The 18,874-nt window shown below is 42.6% G+C and overlaps 2 protein-coding genes across 6 annotated transcripts in view; both read left to right on the forward strand.

Moving 5' to 3' along the window:
* The window catches only part of LOC124052247 (myosin phosphatase Rho interacting protein), a 40,648-nt gene extending 34,524 nt beyond the window's left edge, over positions 1 to 6,124 (forward strand). For 2 of the 3 annotated variants that reach the window (XM_046376260.1, XM_046376262.1), the window contains 8 exons: positions 554 to 701; positions 975 to 1,092; positions 2,352 to 2,511; positions 2,617 to 2,730; positions 2,858 to 2,944; positions 3,046 to 3,208; positions 3,887 to 3,972; positions 5,274 to 6,124. In XM_046376260.1, coding sequence (XP_046232216.1) covers positions 554 to 701; positions 975 to 1,092; positions 2,352 to 2,511; positions 2,617 to 2,730; positions 2,858 to 2,944; positions 3,046 to 3,208; positions 3,887 to 3,972; positions 5,274 to 5,345 — 948 coding nt within the window. In that variant the 3' untranslated portion in view covers positions 5,346 to 6,124. Of the gene's footprint in view, positions 1 to 553; positions 702 to 974; positions 1,093 to 2,351; positions 2,512 to 2,616; positions 2,731 to 2,857; positions 2,945 to 3,045; positions 3,209 to 3,886; positions 3,973 to 4,375; positions 4,452 to 5,273 lie in introns of all 3 variants that reach the window. The other variant, XM_046376261.1, reaches the window with a different exon arrangement.
* A 1,890-nt stretch (positions 6,125 to 8,014) lies between these two features.
* si:dkey-94l16.4 (retinoic acid-induced protein 1) lies at positions 8,015 to 18,384 on the forward strand. 3 transcript variants are annotated; one of them, XR_006842019.1, is made up of 7 exons: positions 8,232 to 8,354; positions 9,327 to 11,926; positions 13,262 to 13,355; positions 13,756 to 13,805; positions 13,985 to 14,049; positions 15,824 to 15,870; positions 15,953 to 18,384. XR_006842019.1 is itself a non-coding variant. In XM_046377010.1 (6 exons), the coding sequence occupies exons 2-5, from the start codon at positions 9,332 to 9,334 to the stop codon at positions 14,030 to 14,032; spliced, it is 2,787 nt and encodes a 928-aa protein (XP_046232966.1). In that variant the 5' UTR covers positions 8,015 to 8,225; positions 9,327 to 9,331; the 3' UTR covers positions 14,033 to 14,049; positions 15,824 to 18,384. The 3 variants fall into 3 exon arrangements, 2 of the variants coding, with proteins under 2 accessions (XP_046232966.1, XP_046232965.1); XM_046377010.1 differs by lacking the exon at positions 8,232 to 8,354 and adding an exon at positions 8,015 to 8,225 and having other exon boundaries at positions 15,824 to 18,384; XM_046377009.1 differs by having other exon boundaries at positions 15,824 to 18,384.
* The last annotated feature ends 490 nt before the right edge of the window (positions 18,385 to 18,874 follow it).

Raw genomic sequence — 18,874 nt, forward strand, 5'->3', positions numbered from 1 at the left:
AATGGTGCTAATTTGGCAAGCTGACGTCAGAAATGCACCACACTGAAGATACATTTAACTGCAGCGTCTAGGCTATTTATGATTGTGTCAGGGCATCGGCTTAACCTCGCATTCCATCAAAGATTTGACCCATAGGCAGATTAGGATTTGCACATTAGCTGCAGACTTCAGCGACTGTTCAGCATGAGCTCAGTTTATGCAACATCAGTGGATGATTTGCTGTGAACAGGAAATGGCAGCATATACTTTCTTTCTCCTTCCTCTCTTCCTGCTCCTGCTCCTCCTCCTCCTCCTCCTTACTGTTGATGAATTCCTTCATCATATCATGTATCCTGTTATTCGCCTTAACCCTTTTTGTACTCACACAGGCTCGACTTGCTCATGGCTAACAGGCTGTAGCTTGCAAGTTATTTGCTGGAAACAAGTGATGATCTGCGCTGGCGTATATTGTAGGGCCCAGGGGTTTTCCTCTGCTCAGCGTCAGGGGAACCTTTTGGTCCGTGTCCAGATGGCCCACAAACTCACAGTTGCACCATGTCTTCCTGTCTCATAGGCCACCTGCGAGAGGGGCTTCGCCGCAATGGAGGAGTCCCATCAGAAGGTGATAGATGAGCTGCAGAGGAAACACCAGAGAGAGCTGGAGAACCTGCATGAGGAGAAAGAACGTCTGCTAGCAGAAGAGACAGCAGCTACCATCGCTGGTACACTAAACAACACTAACGCCTTTAACCCAACACAAGAAAGGCTCTTTGTGCTAAACATGTTTGATTTATCAAGAAACCAGGAAGGACAAAGTTGCTGGAGGTTTTGTTATTCACAGATGCAATTCAGGAAGAGTGCATGATCTTGCTGCCGTATCTTTAGCTTATTCTACCACAGTAATACAGTTTCAGTGTAAGAGTGTTATTAAGTATATACGTTTTGGTGTAAGAATTGTACTGTACAAATTAAAGCTTTTTTGTCTGTTACTTTAGCAATTGAAGCAATGAAAAACGCCCACCGAACAGAGTTGGAGAAGGAGCTGGACAAGGCTCGTAAGGCCAACAGCAACACGGAAAACGCAGACATAGAGGAGATCCGCAGGCAGCATGAGTAAGTTTCCATCATAAAGCTGCAGCAGGGTCTGAAGAACCAAAGACCTCTGATCATAAACTCTTCTCTTGAAGTATAGAGCTTTTAATTACATGAAGAGTACGGTCCGAGAACATGAGGAGAATAAGCAGGACCAGTACAGACTACTGTCCTCCCTCAGCAGTAAGAGCTGACTGTTTGTCCACAAGCATGTAGACACGTAACGTCTTTGAATTCTGCTCATCACTCTGCTCCGTTAGCCGCTCGAGTGATGGGCTAACTCGATAGATTTGTTGTCATGATACCGTAGTCACCCCATCTTTATCTGTAACTGTAGCATAGAAACAAATCCTTTCACTGACTTGGTGCTCGTCAAACACTTTGGTGTCATGATTAATCTATTCAGCACGATCCCTTTTTCTGTTATTGAAGAAAACAGCAGCAGCCCAGTTCACTGCCAGCTGAGTGCATGGAATAGACCCTGAGTACAAAGCAAAATAACAACAGCAAATAAAACAAGCACGTCCTGTAAATGTGATGTTGGATGAAGTTTCTCAGGCCAATTCTTCCATGTAGTGGAAATTCATTTGATCTGAATTGGCTTAATGCAGCTATCAGTGCATATTCTAGTGGACAGGTTCATGAAATAGCAGTACAGAAATGCCAAAAGATATTTGAGATTTTTCACATGTAAAATATCCCACTCAGTACATATGTTGGTCTGAGGAAAAAAAATATGGGGCCCAACACTGTTTTATATTTATGTAAAAATAAAAACAAAAAAACATTCCTATCAGTGAATACTTTTTTTTTTTTTTTAATCTTATCGTATTTTCGAAACTTAAGATTGTTGTTAGCCTGTGCGTCCTCTCAAACTGCTGATTTTCATGAGCTTTTTAATCCTGATGAAAGAAGGTTCCATTTGAACTGAGCCAAAGTGCTTTCAGGTATCTCACGTTGCAGCCGTCGCTTATGACCTGCTGGGACGTGTGTCGAGGTTACTCTGCGCTCGAGCTCACCTCTCTGTGTGGAAGTGCTGGTCCTGACAGACATTTCATTAATCTGACGAGGTTTTTAGGTCTGTGTGGTGGCTCATTTCGCTCATCCAAGAGCTTCTTCACTGACAATAAAGGAGGATCACAAACTCCTGCCCCACAACCTGTCAGCCTGTAAAGACTGACTGTTACCCAACCAGAGGCTGAACATCTAAGCTGTGTTTGCACCCTTTTGCCTGCTCGGTATCAGATTTTCTCTCAGTGTGGTTCTGTGTTACGTTTCAGGGAGGAGCTGTGTTCCTTCCAGCGGGAGATTGAGGTGCTGTCGGAGCAGTATTCCCAGAAGTGCCTGGAAAATGCCCACCTGGCCCAGGCGCTGGAGGCCGAGAGGCAGGCCCTCAGGCAGTGTCAGAGAGAGAACCAGGAGCTCAACGCACACAACCAGGTGCACACAAAGATGTGCAACGCAGCTGCATTCAAAGTTTTACTCAGGGACACTGTGTTCTGCTGTGTTGCTGAACTTTTCTAAGCCTCTTCTTTGCATTCGTAGGAGCTGAACAACCGTCTCGCAGCGGAGATCACCAAGATGCGCTCCATGACATCTGAGGATGGAGTAGGAGACACAAACGCTACGATCCAGGGAAAAGAGCTGTACGAGTTGGAAGTAAGGGTCAACCGAGTGCAGAAAATCCTGCATATTAGACATATAAAAAAAAACCATCAAATCTGCACTAATGAGGTTTTAACAAGAAGCTGAGGCAGGTTTGTGTAAAGTCAATCTTCTTTTCTAGGTGATGCTGAGGGTGAAAGAGTCAGAGGTCCAGTACCTGAAACAGGAAATCAACTCCCTGAAGGATGAACTCCAAGCTGCCCAAAGAGTGCGTTTTGTTTTGCTTCTTCCTCCCTTTTAACCTGGGATGTCCAGGAATTCAACAACGTGAATGCACTTTATCTGAACTGCCAAATATTGTGTTTTCAGGATAAGAAATATGCGACAGATAAGTACAAGGACATCTACACAGAGCTGAGCATCGTCAAGGCCAAAGCCGAGCGGGATCTGGGCCGGCTCAGAGACCAGCTGCAGATGGCTCACGAGGCTCTCGGTGAGCCGTCGCTGGAGGAGGTGGAGCGAGGAGGATATGGTATGACATAAACAGAGACACAGCGGTCCTCGGGCAAGAACAGTTTTGTCTTCTTTTATCGTAAATCAACTTAAATTCATGAAAAGGTGTAATCTGGAAATGTGATCATTTGCGTTGTTCAGACTATGACAATGATATAGTCAGTGGTGTAATGAGGATGTTCCCTAGGACAGAGACCTTCATAAAGCTGCTTGAGGGAGAGACCTTGTGCTGCCGATAAAAATCTAATACATTTGAAGCCATTATAACATATTGATAATATAAGGATGACAGTAAATGAGGAAGAAAGCATGGCAGCGAGGTGTTCTCAGCTGGAATCAAACTAGGGACCTTACAGTTCAGGGTCTGCATCTTAACCTGTAAGCACAGGGGCAGCCGCGTATATTATGTTGTTATGTTATATATGTCGAACAAGAGTTTTTCTCCCTGTCCGTCGAAGGCGGATCCTTCCAGATGTCACTGGTATGACAGGTGTGGACCACTTGTGAAGAGAAAATCTGTGGATTTGACAAGCTTTCTAAGTTCACTTGTATGTGCCAGTTAAGAATGAATCTGTTCAAGGGGTTTCTGCATGAGGTCCATTATTTGTCAGCTAAATGAACATCCAGTACACCCGAAGACTGAACCTTTTCTCTGTTGTCTCCCTTTATTTAAACTCTCATGCATTTCCCCTCCCAGATATCATGAAGTCCAAGAGCAACCCTGACATTCTCAAGATGGCAGCTGCTGCAGCCAAACGCTCAGAGCGCACCATGAGGTCGAAGGTGGGTTTTCTGCTAAGTGACACCGTTTAGTGTCAAACCAGTGCTTCATCCCTCTGAGTTAATTCAGGATGTTCTGTGGAACCGCATTACCCATTGTGTCATATTGCTTGAGCAGCAGCAGACTTTGGACTGACAGAGAAGTCTTGTTATGACATTAGAGGTGTCCCACCGAACAAAGACTGTGAAACAAGTGACATACTGCCATCTACTGGCCACCTACAGAGTTGCACGCAGCATTGCATGCTCACTGTGCATCATTATTGGCAGTGTTCCTGCAGGGCTGCATTTTGTTTACCCATTTTGTGACTCCATCAAAACTGCAGTCTTGGGATTGTGATGCAGATGAAACACCATGGTAGTCTAACACACACTTGCTGGTGTGTTTTCCCCCTTCTGTCCTCAGTCTGTGAGTCGTGACATGCCCTGGGACAGTTAGGGCTGCTGAGGACGTGTAGGCCTCCTTCCCCTTCTCCTTTTAGGTAAATCAAACGAGACGCACCCATGGCTGGTTTAAGCACATCCTCTTGTCCTTCACCTTTGATAAAGCACTCAACAGATCTGAGTCACTGCTTCACTCTTATTATTCACGGATATTCCACTGCACAGACGCATAATGACGAAGAACAAATGACAGCACTGTGTCTCAGATATGAACGTATTTCTGATTATTACTAATCTGTGTCCTTTAGCATTAGTGATCATTTGTTTTATGAATGAGTTGTTTACACACTCACTGCCATGCTAAGGAGCCCCAAAACCAACAAAAGTCAGTGAAATAGAATCAGACGAGTCAAACATAGAACTGAATACATCAATAAATATTACTGTCAGTTAAGTGATTTGAACATGTGTGATCTGTGTTAAGTTTAAAAAGAAACCTAAAGCTTTGTGTTTTTGCTTCACCTCCTTTTAGTTGAGAAAATAATTTAAAACTTGATTAATTTTACCTTATCTTGAGATCTTATTAAAAAAACAAAAAGCAAGGTAAAGATCGGTATTTCTATAGACACACAGTTTGAATGACAGTATTGTTTATTGGAGTGTTGCAGGAGAACTGCAGTTCTATTTTGGGCTGATCTGATAACCTTTTGCCGCCTTTTGTCGATGTCAGGGATCACACAGGGTGCTGTAATGTGGTGTGTGGGATCTCCTGACTCTCATTTTAGAGATTTTTTTAATCACTGAGCCGGGGGTCAGGGGACACGCTGCCAGCTCAGGAGCCGCACGTCTGCCAAGAAAGGATTCTGTGTATCATAGTCATTATTAACAGGGTTTTTTTTTTTGCCTTTCCATCCCTGCAGAGTCTAAAGGAAGGGCTGACAGCTGAGCAGAGACTCCACCTGTTTGAAAATAAAGACACTAAGGAGTTCTGACAGTGACGCATCACGTCTGCCTACCTTGCTGCATGTTTAGAAGCCCACTATATTTTAGCTCTGTAATTTCTTATTTAGTAACACTACACACTGGTCACAAAACACAGATCATATATTATATTAAAAAAAAAAACATGGTATGAAGTTTGAATTTCATGTCTAGATTTTGCATTCCATGCACTTCAGTTACTGTGACTTTTTTTTTGTATTGTTTAATTTTTTTGCTGCCGTGTCGTTTCTGTAAATACTGTTTTTAATTGAGCGTCTGTCATGCATACATTAAAACTATGACTGTGTAAGCTACTGTTTTAACTCTCTAGACTGTTGCTAGCCAAAGGCATAAATGTGATGTTTAATGGCTAAACATGGCGACATATTGATGAGTGTGTGATACTTGCATAACTAAACCATAGGAATGAGTCTGGCATTCAGGTCTGCACGTTAACGCTCCACCGCTCCACTGATGGAAGTGTTGCTCGGTAACCAAGCTATGGAACAAAATGCTTGTCTGCGTTAGAAAACAAACACCAAACACAAAAATTTAGATAGTTTTTTTTTTTTTTTTTTGGCTTCTCTTCGCTGCAATCATTGGTCCAGCTGTATAGGAGTTGTTGGAGTTATGTTTGTAGTCTTGTTCAGTGACAGTCCCTTATATTTATTTAAATGGTTGGGATTTTTCTTTCACATTCCCATTCCCCTGTACTCTATTATTGTAAATATAAAGCAAATATACACCAACTGACTACAGGTTTATTAGCAATAAATATTTTTGCACCCTTTTTTTGTTGTGTGACTGTTTTCACGTACTTCTGTTGCGCATCGAGTGTACGAAACACCTGCTGTTAAAGGCCTGATAACGACAAAACACTCCAGTATGCTTATGTAACGCTCAAAATTCCAGTTCACAGAAATAACCAGTGGGACAACTCAGATTTAATGATTTATTGGTGTCCTAATGTTGATGGCACTCTTCCTGTCTGTGGCTGCAAAGTGGTGATTGTGCTGCAAACATTTGGTGACATACAACAACAACAAAAAAAAGGCAGTTACTGTTGAAGAAGGAACACACAAGATGAAAATGAATCATTGATTTCCAGTTATGTTACTGTTAGTGTTTCTCATAATTGATGTGAAATTACATTTAATAGCTTTTTTTTTCTTACTGCTTAAGGAAAAAGAGTTTAAACCCTTTGTCAGGGAGCGTCTGTAAAGTTTAATTGAAAGAACATCTCGTGTTTTCTTGCAGTAGCTGTCAGGTTTCATCCAAAGCACTTGTGGGACTAATCGTCTGCTATGGCTCAGACCTTAATCATGAAGGGTTCATTCTGCAAATATCAGTTTGACAAAACGGTCTCAAAAACAGATAGCCTTACTTTGCGTTTCCAAAGCTTTTAACCATGGTGTGTTGTCTTTAGACAGTTATTGAGCGTGAGTGTGTCAACATTCACTGACAGGACAACTGAGCAAACCTGATATGAAAAACCTGAGAGCCTGAAAAAGCTAAAAAAGTGGAAACTGAGTCAAGATTGTTTTGTCACTGGCATTTTGACGGGAAGCTCATGCTTAACGTTTGTACACTGCAATTATTGCAATTTCCTATTATGAAAGCGGTTTATGTGGTACTCTTCAGGGCATTAAAATTGTGATTTCTTATTTATTTATGTTGCACTTATCAAAGGTGAATACATATTGTCTCAGTCTTCTTAATTTGAGTTGTCTGATTTTACAATCTGTTTACTTGTCAAAACAAACACTAGTCTGCTTGAAAAAAGCTGCTGTAATCTTCTGTGGCTCTAAAAAAGGGCTTTCAGAGGTTTGAAAAAGAAACCCTGATGATGTCATCAGGATTCTCTCAGTTTCGAAGGTTATAAACCATGGACACCATGGAGTCTAAAAGACATGGACTGTGTCCGAAATTCCACACAAACGAGCTTTTTAGTGAACTAAAAACAGAAACTGATTTTTTTTTTTAGTTGCAGCATAAATATCCCACAATGCAACACAGTAGTGACTTTGACTTTTCAATTTAAAAATCTGAAGTTGCGCTTAAGTAATGATTTATTTCCTCCTCAAAAAAGGAAGCGAAAATAAATTGAAGTACTTGGCTTCAAAGGATTGTGTGAAACAATTGTTAGCAACAGCAAAAGTTTAAAAAACATTCAAAAAGTGTACGGTTTTTCGATTTGTTTTAGAAACTAAAAAATGATACCAAATGTGCAACTTGGTGGGAACAGGTCCGACCACTTTACTCCCATAATGCCTCGCTGTTCCCGTGACAACTGTTCCTCTGCTGCTCGGCTTTACTTGTCAAGCCCCCCGGAGTTAGACAGCATACAGCTCAAAGTCATGCCAAATTATGTCACCTCGAGAAAGAAACAAAGAAAGTAAGAAACAAAGAAAGAAAGAAAAAAAGGAAAAGACAGCCCTTTTCAACCTGGCCGGCCGGCCTATATGTTTTTGAAGTTCTGATGCCTACATGCAACAGTTGGATAAAGAGCAAATTATTTTGACTGAACGGCCTTCTTGGTAAAATAGGACTTGAGCGTTCAGTAATTCCCATCATTCTAATGTATGGTTTAACTGTACTCTCTGCTTCTATTCTTTGAAATTAAAGAAAGAAAAACAATGAAATGCACCGCGTGTAATTTTATTCTGAAGGAGCTTATCCGGAAGTTTGAGATCACGCTCAAAACAACTTGACACTGCTGTTATCAGAGTAGTGGGTTCCTGGAAAGTGTGTGAATCTTTATTTAATTTGGGACTTTCTTTCTTTGTTGTTGTGTTAGGATTCGTGAGAGTAGCGGAGGTTGTTCAAAGAGATGCAGGGTGGGGCGTATTCTTAACTGGACGTTGAAAAACGTTACGACCTCTCCCGTCCGGGTAAGTTTTGATCAGCAGCACAGCGCAGCGCATTACCTCCGCTCTGTCTTTGTTTCATCCAGCCGGGCCTTGCCCCGATGCCTGCCGTTCTTTTAAATGGAGAGAACGTGTTGCCAAACTCCACGAAAAGTAAACGATAATTTAATAATACGTTGACGATCGTTTAATTTTGTAATCGAATAGAAAACTAAGTATACTACTATGAACCATTATGATCCACCCTTTAATTCGGGATCTATCTAATATTGCAAGAAACATCTTTTGAAACAAGATTTAATTCTTTAAAATTGGTCTGGTCGTTATTCTTATAGCAAAGTTCCTAAGTCGCAGTGGGCAATCACGAGCAATGTGGAGCACAACGCCATAAAATAGGGCATTTTATCGAAATAATAAGCTTCTCTAGGGAGCAAACGTCGCCGAAGTAAAAGGTGATCGCTATCGATCATTAGAAGTTGGAAAGTTAAGTTTTATTGCGTGTGGCTTTCTGTCTTAAGTGGAAATCACTTTAAGCTGCCAGAAATAAGATGCAGTTCGGCGTCTGTGAAGGTTACCGGAGCTAAGCCGGGCCTAGCTTGCTAACGTCAGCTGTGGCTAGGCTAAGCTAACCATCGTTAGCGACCCTGACCTGTCAACGTTGGTAGTAAAAAGTCAGCCGGTTGTCTGAGAATATTGTATTTACTGAACGTCACAACCCGATATTATAAACATTCAGTAATGTCAAGATATATGTTGAACAAACCAAAACGTAAAATGATAGTTAACCTATTTTGTTATGCCTTAATGAAATTCAAGCACACGCCAGTTTCCTAGCTAATGTCAGCGTTATGAATGGAGATGTAAGGGCTTGAGGTTTAACTTTCTGCTTGATTTCTTAAAATAAAATCAGGTTAAAGGGAAGGTTAATGGTTAAAGGTAGCTCTACTATGACCTCAAGTTCTTGGAAAAGGGTAACTGTGCTCAGTCTATTTAACAGTTGGTGACCATAAAATAAAAGAAACAAACAACAAAAAAAAAACCCAGTAATGATACCTTTTGATTAAATAACTTGTACAACATAAATCATGCGTAACATCACTATCTTTTCTCCTCTGTATATTACAGTTGTTATGGAGCAGCCACCTGGGAGTGTAGATGATCTACAGCCTCAAGACCTCTCCACCTCCAGCATCGCCACTGTGATCGACCTGACCAGGAAAGGCGAGGAATGTGTCCTCAACGCCACGTCCCTCGACGCCCTCCGGATGGTCAAGAGCCCCGGCTGGTACCCAAACTCCGGAAGCAGCAACCCCGGATTACCGTTCTCAGAGACCAGCTCCTCGGACATCACACTCCAATCAGGGGATCAAATTCAACCAGACAATGCCTTATCCCACACTACAGTCACCCTCTCCTACGTGAGCAGGTCTTGCGTCTTCTCCACTCACGACTCCCTGTCTCAGCATTCGCCTCTGTGTGGTGTGCCGCCCATCAGCAAGTTGTCCCTCCACCCTCCTTGTGACTCAGATGAAGGGCTTACAGAGACTGGCTGTACACTCAACCAGCATTACTTGGAGCAGGTTGACAGGCCTGTGGACCTCATCACTCAGACAGAACCTTTTCAGTCAGTGTCTCGGGCGCAAGTAGACCCAGAAAGCGATGGGGGTGTACGTCAAACAAAGGAACCTCATGACATCAACGGTGGAGTTAGTTGCAGAGACGAGAATGTGGACGATCATATAGGTGGCAAAGAGGAGCACAGCCTCTCTCAAGAAAACAGTACTGTGCTGGAGAATGGTCAGGGTGATAGCTTGTCGAGTTCAGGACGATGTGCTGAATCCTCACCGGAAAACCTCACCCCTGTCACAGGGGAGGATGAGGAGAGGGGAGGCTCTGAGGTACTTTTTCTCATGTCTAAGAAACCTGAACCAGCGGTCATCCCGGACAGCTTGGTTGTTAGAGATCTGTGTTCACTGAGCAGGGAGTTCATCAGTCCCCTGGAGGACCCCGTCTCCCCTGCCACTACCTCACGAGACGATGTGGAAGATGTGTTCGTCCTGCCTCAGGCCTCCAGCTCACCCAGCGGCGACAACTCTTATCTGGAGGCAGCTGATGAGCTTGCGTGCGATGGCTTGAGTACAGAAGGGGCCATTCACCCTGGATCTGGCATCAGTGATAACACCACGAAGTTAGATGCAAGCAACGAAAATAAGCAGCCTTTCCAAAGACGGAAGGCAGTGTTGGAGCCTTTGATCGACTTAACAGATGACGTTTGTGTGTCAGATGTTTCGGAAAATAAACCCAAGACTGTCATTCCTCACATGAATGGGAATGCAAAGGCACTACAGAGAACTTTAAAAGAAAAGAAACTGCCAGTGCGTTCCGGCAGGGGCACGCGGTTAGAGGCTATAGTTATGAACATAAATTCAAGCAGATATAAAGTGTCAGGGTGCATACGTACTAATACGAAATCAAATGCTTCCCCGTCGACAGCTAGTCATTCCAAGTTAGCCTGTGCTAAGAAGAATGACGCCCTGTCTGTGGGAAAAAGGACAAGAAGAGCGGAAGCGTCTTTTTCGGTGAAGACAATGAAACAAAAAGCAGTAATTCCAGTGAAAAGGGGTAAAACTAATGACATTAACACTGACAGTTGCAAAGACTCTACCTCTGATTCTGAAATCAATAATTCTAAAAAGTCACATAGCAGCACACCTCCAAAAAGCCCTCAGTTTGCCCTGCACAAAAACTCCATAAAGGAGCCAGAGCAGCTTTCTCATTCCGACCCCTCGGTGGAAATTCATGTGGCAGGTTTCTCCGCACCACCATCAAAATCTCCAAAGAAAAGCCAAGGCAAAGCCAAAGGCAAGGCTACAGGTAGCAAAATGTCTCCAGCTGCCAAGTCGAAGGGGGCTCGCACTCCCAAGAGCAGGCGAAAGAAACACAAACGGAGCCAGTCTTCCTCCATGTTCTCCCCCAAGGAGCCGGAGATCAAGTTGAGGTATGTCAACTATAAGGAGGAGAAAAGGGACTTGAGGTTGGACAGTTTCTCTCCATTCATCCGTGTGGAGCGTCAGCAGTCATCGCCATCACTGTGTACTGTAATCAACTATCCCGAGGAGTTAAGGACACAACACAAGAAAGGTCAGCAGGCTCACCCAGGTGGCTTTATTTCTGCAATCGTACCCAGCACTTCCTGTCTGCAGCTGGGTCGGGCGTCCACGCACAGCCAGCACCAGCGCTCTCTAGTCTGCTGCCTCTGTGGGTTGTCGGCCAATGCAATGGACTTGGGGGACCTTCATGGTCCTTATTACCCTGAAGGGTACCAGCCAAGTCCCAAAACACCAGCCGGCGTATCAGGCCTCAAAGAGGACGAAGATGACTACAGCGATTCAGACTCTTCGTCCTACACTATCAGGAGCAGGGAAAGGAAACGTGCCTTTCCACACGCACCACGGCCCCTCAGGCCAGGAGCACAGCTGAAGGAGAAGGGCCTCCTGGTGAGTCAACGGTGGACCGGTGACAGCACCGGCAGCCCAGCAGCTAAGCGGGTTCGGTCAGACGCTGGTTCTGCCCATGTGGAGGACTGGTACAGCCCCCCAGTGCTGCCCCTGGAGCCCTGTGAATACTGGCTCCACGAAGACTGCGGCATCTGGTCCGCAGGCGTCTTCCTTGTGAAAGGCAAAGTCTACGGGCTGGAGGAGGCTGTCAAGGTGGCCCAGGAGACGGTAAAGCTGCATTGTAAACTTGTATGGTGAAGATGTTGTTACCACATGGAGATGCGGTTTATATGATGGACCTGGAGATTGACAAAACCTGAAGGATGTTAATGCATTAAATGTCTGTTCGCTTGTTTTCTAGGCCTTTGGGTTACTAATAGTTTTCAGATGTAATCGAATGAGTAAGCATGAATAACTGCCAATTACGTCAGCCAGAGAAAGACAGAGAAAGACTGGAAGTTCTTGGTGCAGGCGAAGGACATTGAGACGTTGTTTGTACAATATGAAAAAATGTAGCTTTGCCTCGGGGTTCGTCTTGTTGTGCATTTCAAAGAGACTGCATTAGTGCAAGTCCACAGCGGACCGAACGATCTGAGCTCCTACCTTGTCAGAACAATTTAGCAATTTCTGCAAACAGTTTCAGATCCAACTCTTTATTTTTAGAGGGCAAACATTCATTTTTCATTTATTATTCAAAACAACAGTTAAATGAATGTCGTGTTAGCAGAGTTTTCCTTTTAGCTCATGTGACACCAGGTGAACAGTCTCTACAGAACAAAGTCCATCCCCTGAGGAAGACGTGCGATCGAAAACTTTTGGGAGTAGCAGGAATCAGTCAGTTGTTGGGCAAAAAAAAAAAGGTTAATTGAGCATTAAAGTTTTTGTAAATGAACTTTTTGCTGAACAGACAGTCGTTTTAGACTAAGGGCACATGTTCCCTTAGCCTGCAGCCACATGTGGAACCAAAGTTCAGCTCTAGTATCTCTAAAGTTTTGCTCATTAACTCTATCACTACTCATAATCATAAATATTCCCTGCAGCTGCTGAAGGGGAAAAATCTGTGTGTCTTTATGAAACACAAACATTACTTAACCTTTGGGAAGTTTATTTGCGCTCTGTCTTGTCTAACCGATGCACTTGAATAGAACAGAGTCGTGGTTGATGTTCCCACTGAGACGTGTGCGTTTATCTCTACGGCAAGTCAAAATGTCTGCTTTGAAGAAGCATGTGAAAGGATGTTCTCAGTTGTTAATTTCCTGGCGCGGTACAACATGTTTGAGGTTTCTTTGATAAATGAGGACCTTGAAGAAGTGATAATGTGTTAATAAGGTGTTTCCAGATCCTCGTTTTCTTAAGTGAATGAATTGAATTTGCTAACGTAACGTTTGCTGTTAAATTCAGACTGTATGGTTTACCGTATATTCACAGAAAGATCTTGAAGGAGTCACGGGGCGTCGCATCCAATACATTTTCTTGTACTTTGTCCGCACTACCTGCAGTATTGTAAGTACATACTCAAGAGTAGACCACCTGGTATTGACCTTTTGTCTGCTGTGCCTCCAGATGTGCTCGGCTTGCCGCGACCCGGGTGCCACGCTGGGCTGCTTCTTTAAGAGCTGTCCCAACAAGTACCACTACAGGTGTGCTCTGGAGTCAGGTGAGTGACCTACGTCTCCGCATGTCACAGGGGAACCAAGCGCACTTCCTGCTTCTTATGTGCGTGTGGGTTTGTTCACCCAGTTAACTCCTCTCTTATCTAACCACACGGTTCATTTTTGTTCTATTTGCCCAAGTTTAGATGGGCATCACTTGTGTCTTTGTTGAACATCACACCTGTTGAATGGACCCACGACTGCTGCTTTATGCAAGCGTGTTTGAGTTCGTGAGTGTGTGTGTGTGTGCGTGCGCGCGTGCTGCTCTGGAAATAGGGTTTTTTTGTGAAGTGCGGTCGGCTGTTATCACTTCCGCTAAGCCTGAAGTCGCACGTGTGGGCGGCGGAACCCTTTGGATGAGTCAGTGTGGCTTCTTTAACTCCTGTTCTGTTCTGCCTCTAACAGATTGTGTCCTCATTGAAGAAAATTTCTCCATGAAGTGTAAAAAGCACAAGGTGAGCAGAAGCAACTGCCCTTTGAAAAGTCACAGTGGGAAATGTTACTGTTTAGAACCGATAGAGGACTTGCTGTGTTCTGTGCTAAGTGCATCATGGGAAAAGTTGAGACTCTTCTAAACTGTTTTAAAACAGACTGTTTTAAATACTAACTTTTGTGATCCCTCATCTGTCCCCAGAACAAGACTTTCAAAGCCCCTCCAGGGAACAGATGGGATGACAGGTGACAAAGTTAGCTCATGAGGTTAGTAAATACCTGCTCTGCTTTCCTGTCCTCTGCAGATCTGGAGGAAGTTGTTGTGTTTGAAGAAATTACTCATCAGCCTCTAAAGTGGTGTCAAAGTAGTCTCTTGACTAGCCTGCAAATTTAAAAGTGAAAAGCTGCTTTATGAACTGGGTCATGGGGATCTAATGAAAGAAGCTGCATTATGGGAAGTGTAGGCGAGTTTTGAAGCTCAACTCAACTTACTGGTGGTTGAGCAAGTATCAAGTACAGATAATATGCTTTTATCAGCCAGGTAAAATGTGTCAGCGTCTGTGCTCGTGATGAAGGGAAATCCTCATTTTAGTTTATTCATTCAACAAAAAATAGTTGGAAATATGTCTCTTACTCTTCTGATCAAATACTGAGCAAACATTAACTGGCAAGATGTTGCCATGGTAACAGGATTTAAGATTTGTCACTTACTGATAGTAAACATGCCATTTAAAGGTGCAGTACACGGGAAAGACAGTTGATGAGTGTCATTCCCAAGTCGGCCAGGTTGGATTAATTATGCGTCTGATATGTGTTTGATGACCTGGAAATGAGACTCAACAATCAGCTCTCTTTCTTCAGAATTATCGACATCCAGAAACAACCTGAACACAGCAAAACACTATGAAAACGAGGAAATAGAGGCTGAGGGTCACAAGTGATGATTGAGAGGGATTATTTTATGGTAGCGAACTATTAAGTTCTGCCACCTTTTGCGCGATCTGAATGTCAATGTTGTCAGAACTTCAGTGTTGTCACTTAGTACTTTAACTAAGTTTGCTAACTAAAAATAGTCAAAATTTTGCTGCATGCTGCAATTTTGAGCTTAATATTCTGCAGCATAATTGTAATGTGGGAGAGAATGTAAGAGACTAAAAGAATCTAAAAGATGCTACGCTTTATAGACAAAAGTATCCAGACACACCTCTTTATCAGGCTGTTTTTCAGGGTTTGGGCTCGGCCCCTTACTTCCAGTGAAGGGAAATCTTAATGCTTCAGCATACCAAGACATTTTGGACAATGCTATGCTTCCAACTTTGTGGCAGCAGTTTGGGGAAGGAATTTTTCTATTCCAGCGTGACTGTGTCTCAGTGCACAAAGCAAAGTCCATAAAGACATGGATGGATGAGTTTGGTGTGGAAGAACTTGACTGGCCCTCACAGAGCCCTGACCTCAACCCCATCCAACACCTTTGGCATGAACTGGAACAGATATTGCAAGCCAAGCCTTTTCATCCAACATCAGTGTCTGACCTCACAAATGCTCAACTGCATGAATGGCAAAAATTCCCACAGAAACACTCCAAACTTTTATGGAAAGCCTTCCCAGAAGCTGTTGTAGCTGCAAAGCTGACTGTGTAGTTTGAATTAAAGTCCCTGTTGGTGTAATGATCAGGTGGCCCAATACTTTTGTCCATATAGTGTGTCTTTACCCTTAACTACAATTTTTTTGTTATGAGAACAGTGCAACAAAAAACAGTGTACATGTTAGAAGTCATAAATGTCATCTCAACCACACTTTGTATCTAAGCTGTCGGGTGCAGCTCCTTACTGGTGGATGGTGTTGAGGGGCAAACAGAAGAAGATGGAGACGCACAATATTTCACACAAGAAGCATTGCTGAAACTGAAGAAAGCGATATTAGAGTTAAACTGTGTTTTGTGTCAGCAGGCAGTCAAAGTGGTTCTTGTTTGTTCAGAACAAGAAGAAATGTGCTCAGGAGAATTCGTCACTTTGAATTCTGTTTCTGTCTGTTCATCCAGATGTTTACCTGGAACATCCTGCAGGGGCTCTCCTTCCCCTTCTGCTGGTAACCATAGCAACCACGGACCAGGGTTCTTCTGACTGACAGCTAGCACCCATAAACCTTAACTTCTCCCTCTGCTCTTCAGCTGCACTGTTCACACCCGACACTGTGACTGGAGGAGCCCAGTCACCGAATCCTGCCTGAGTGCAGTCTGACGGTACCCATCAGACACCAGTTAACACCTACAGACTGAGGAAACCTACTCTCAACATCACATAAAGTAACATTTGTGTTATCACTTTGTAGTTATTTATATGGATTTTTTTTTTCCTGGATTAAATATGAATAACAATCAAAGATATTTAATTTTTTAAAGATTTTCTAAGTATTTGATTTATATTCGGTTTATTTATTCCTGGAGTTTTCTTATTGGCTTCTATAGCTGTTCTCAAAGAGGTTTGACTGTGTGTTGTTGTTTTTTTTTTTGTTTGTTTTGTTTTTTTTTAAGTTATTTGCTAAAACAGACTCAGTGCTGAAATATAAAGCCAGACAAGGAGATCGTTTTTATTTAAATGATGGGAGAGACAAAGGGCTGGACACTTACAGAACAAGGTACCTGATTGAACACCGTTTTGGATCAGAACATATGGCATTAAAGATTTGTGCAACTGAGAGCGGCCCATGGGGCACGTGTCATTTCCACCCAAATGACAGCCGCACTGAACATTGGGCCCAGTTGATGTTACTGAGGAGGACTGAACAGTGTGTGTTTGAATGTATTCTCCCCATGTGAGGGGGTTTTGCAGGAAGCACTTTGGAGTGGCGCTGAACTCGTGTGCTCCTCTGCTCCGGCCGCAGTATTACCTTCTTCAGCTGACATGATAGTAACCTTTCCCTCAAGCTCACTCACGTGGCTCTGTGAGGGTCACAGGTCGTCCTGTGAACTTTAAGAGACGCATCTAACCATCAGGGTGAGACCGTGTGATTTTATTTGACTGAAAGCACTTTGGCCTCCCGCTTCAGGCTGGGAGAATTTAAACGTGCCCATGTTGTGTTCGTCTGCACGGCCCTTAAATCAGTTGATATTTTAATAGAATTCCTATCCTGTTTGTTGAGAAAGCTGTTACGGGGATTCCTTTCGATGCAAGTCATCTGCCGTTTACTTGGACTGTAGGAGCTGCAATAATTTCTTGCTGTTCACTTTTCAGAATTTTGCAGCACAGTATTCACATTGGCTTCGAGACACTTAAGTTTAAGAAGGATGTGTGTTTGCAGATTTCTGTGCTGAGAATCTTTGGTTTACATCAATCCTAATTTCAATAGGCCATGCTATTATTAAGATTCCTGCTATAAGATTTTAACTCTTGATTTTATCTCTTGGCCTAAATGGTGAGTTTCCACCATAACCTTTCTGAAAAAGCCTTATCTGACACGCAAGAGGTATATACAGTGCTTTTTTCTATTCTCACTAGCTTGTGGTGCAACGACAAATCAGTGGATGTACGTCACCCTTCTTTGGACATCCTGATGACTGAAGGCAGCTTGCATGCACTTTTCTGCTGCACACTTTGTTGTTATTAATACCAGGGGCATGGTAGGCCATTTGCTAATGAACCCTCCGACCACGCAGGTACACACTGACTCTCTGGGACTTTTTAAACCATGTACTGAGATTAGTTCCCGGTGTATTAGTATCTGTTGAATCAGGTGATGAGGTCAGGGCTGTGGCCTGTCAGCCTTCCTGCCAGTTTGTTTGTTAGAGAACAGTCTCTGTGTGATCAGTGTTGGTGTAACGTCTCATGTACTTTTGCATAGCGCCACTAGGGGCAGCATTGTGCTGTCTGAGACCAATGTGTGAGGTCCAGTAAGCCATGCTTCATGTCGCACCAGCAGCAGGACACACACACACACATACACACATACATCAGTCTCCCTATCCTAGAACACCACATCTGTTTTGTTTGTGCCAACCTTTTGTTCATTTTATATTTTGTTGCAGTGATTTTCCTTTTCTTTTTATATCAGCAGGTGTAAGCCAAAAATTTTCACTGCATTTCTTTATTTATTTTTTTTTTTTAATTACAGGAAGTTGTTTGCATTGTACCAAATACAGCTTTTGGAGTATGTTTTATTCTTCCAAAATGTTTGGATTTTTTTTTTTTTTAAATTTGTCCATGTGTTAATCTCAGGGCTGAATCTCAGATATTCTAATGATTTGAATTTTATTTTGTGATTATTAGTTTTTCTCTTGTCTTTTTTTGTGTTAACCCCACATTGACTGGAGCAATGATGCATGTAGCAGGATGTGGTTATCTCCTCAAGATGCAAAGCCTTTTGTCCTGGTACGCACTATTCATCACATTCCAACACCTCCTCCATGTGTCTGTCAGTGCTGTGGTGTTTTTAGGTTTAACATGGGATTAGGACTGCCAACTCGTGTCACTTTTTTTCATGGTTCTTACGTTATGGCAACATTTTTTTTTTCTTTTTTTGTACCGTCTTGGTCACCTCTCGGAGCATCAGAGGTCTTGTAATTGTCAAAAATAAATATTTTGTTCAATGTTGTGGTTTTCCTAAGAGATTTGTGTTTTTGGATGGCTGGGGGCTAAATCTTTCTTTTTGATTTTAAGTATTTTGAGTTTCTGTTTCTGTCTAACACAGAAATCCAAAATGCAAAGTATAAAATAAAACATGACAAAAATCTAATTAAGTAAGACTTTATGGAAAACTAGGAATAATACCTCACTAACTAGTTAATTGCTAAATAATGCAATATCTTATTAAAACAACCTCGGGTTATTGTGAAATATTTCATTGTTTTTGTACCTTGATTCCAAAAAAGCATTCTGTTTTATTTACGTGTCACAACTTTTTTTTTTTTTTTTTTTTTTTTAAGAATCAGCGTTGTTATCATTATAATTAGAGTTAGGTACATATGTATTGTGTCTATATATTATACAATTTTAAGTTTTTTGGCATTTGGAATTGTGCACCACCACATTGAATTTGAAATGAAACACTCAAGGTGTGAGCAGAGTGAAGACTTTCAGCTTTAATTCAAAGGGTT

Source organism: Scatophagus argus, chromosome 21 (assembly GCF_020382885.2).
Source record: "Scatophagus argus isolate fScaArg1 chromosome 21, fScaArg1.pri, whole genome shotgun sequence".
In the NCBI taxonomy this organism is placed as follows: Eukaryota; Metazoa; Chordata; class Actinopteri; family Scatophagidae; genus Scatophagus; species Scatophagus argus.

Coding starts and splice junctions, on each gene's coding strand:
- si:dkey-94l16.4 (XM_046377009.1), top strand. CDS start 8,303: ATGCCTGCCGTTCTTTTAAATGGAGAGAACGTGTTGCCAAACTCCACG. Junction 13,356..13,755: donor CAGGTGTGCTCTGGAGTCAG/GTGAGTGACCTA, acceptor TGCCTCTAACAG/ATTGTGTCCTCATTGAAGAA. Junction 13,806..13,984: donor TGAAGTGTAAAAAGCACAAG/GTGAGCAGAAGC, acceptor ATCTGTCCCCAG/AACAAGACTTTCAAAGCCCC.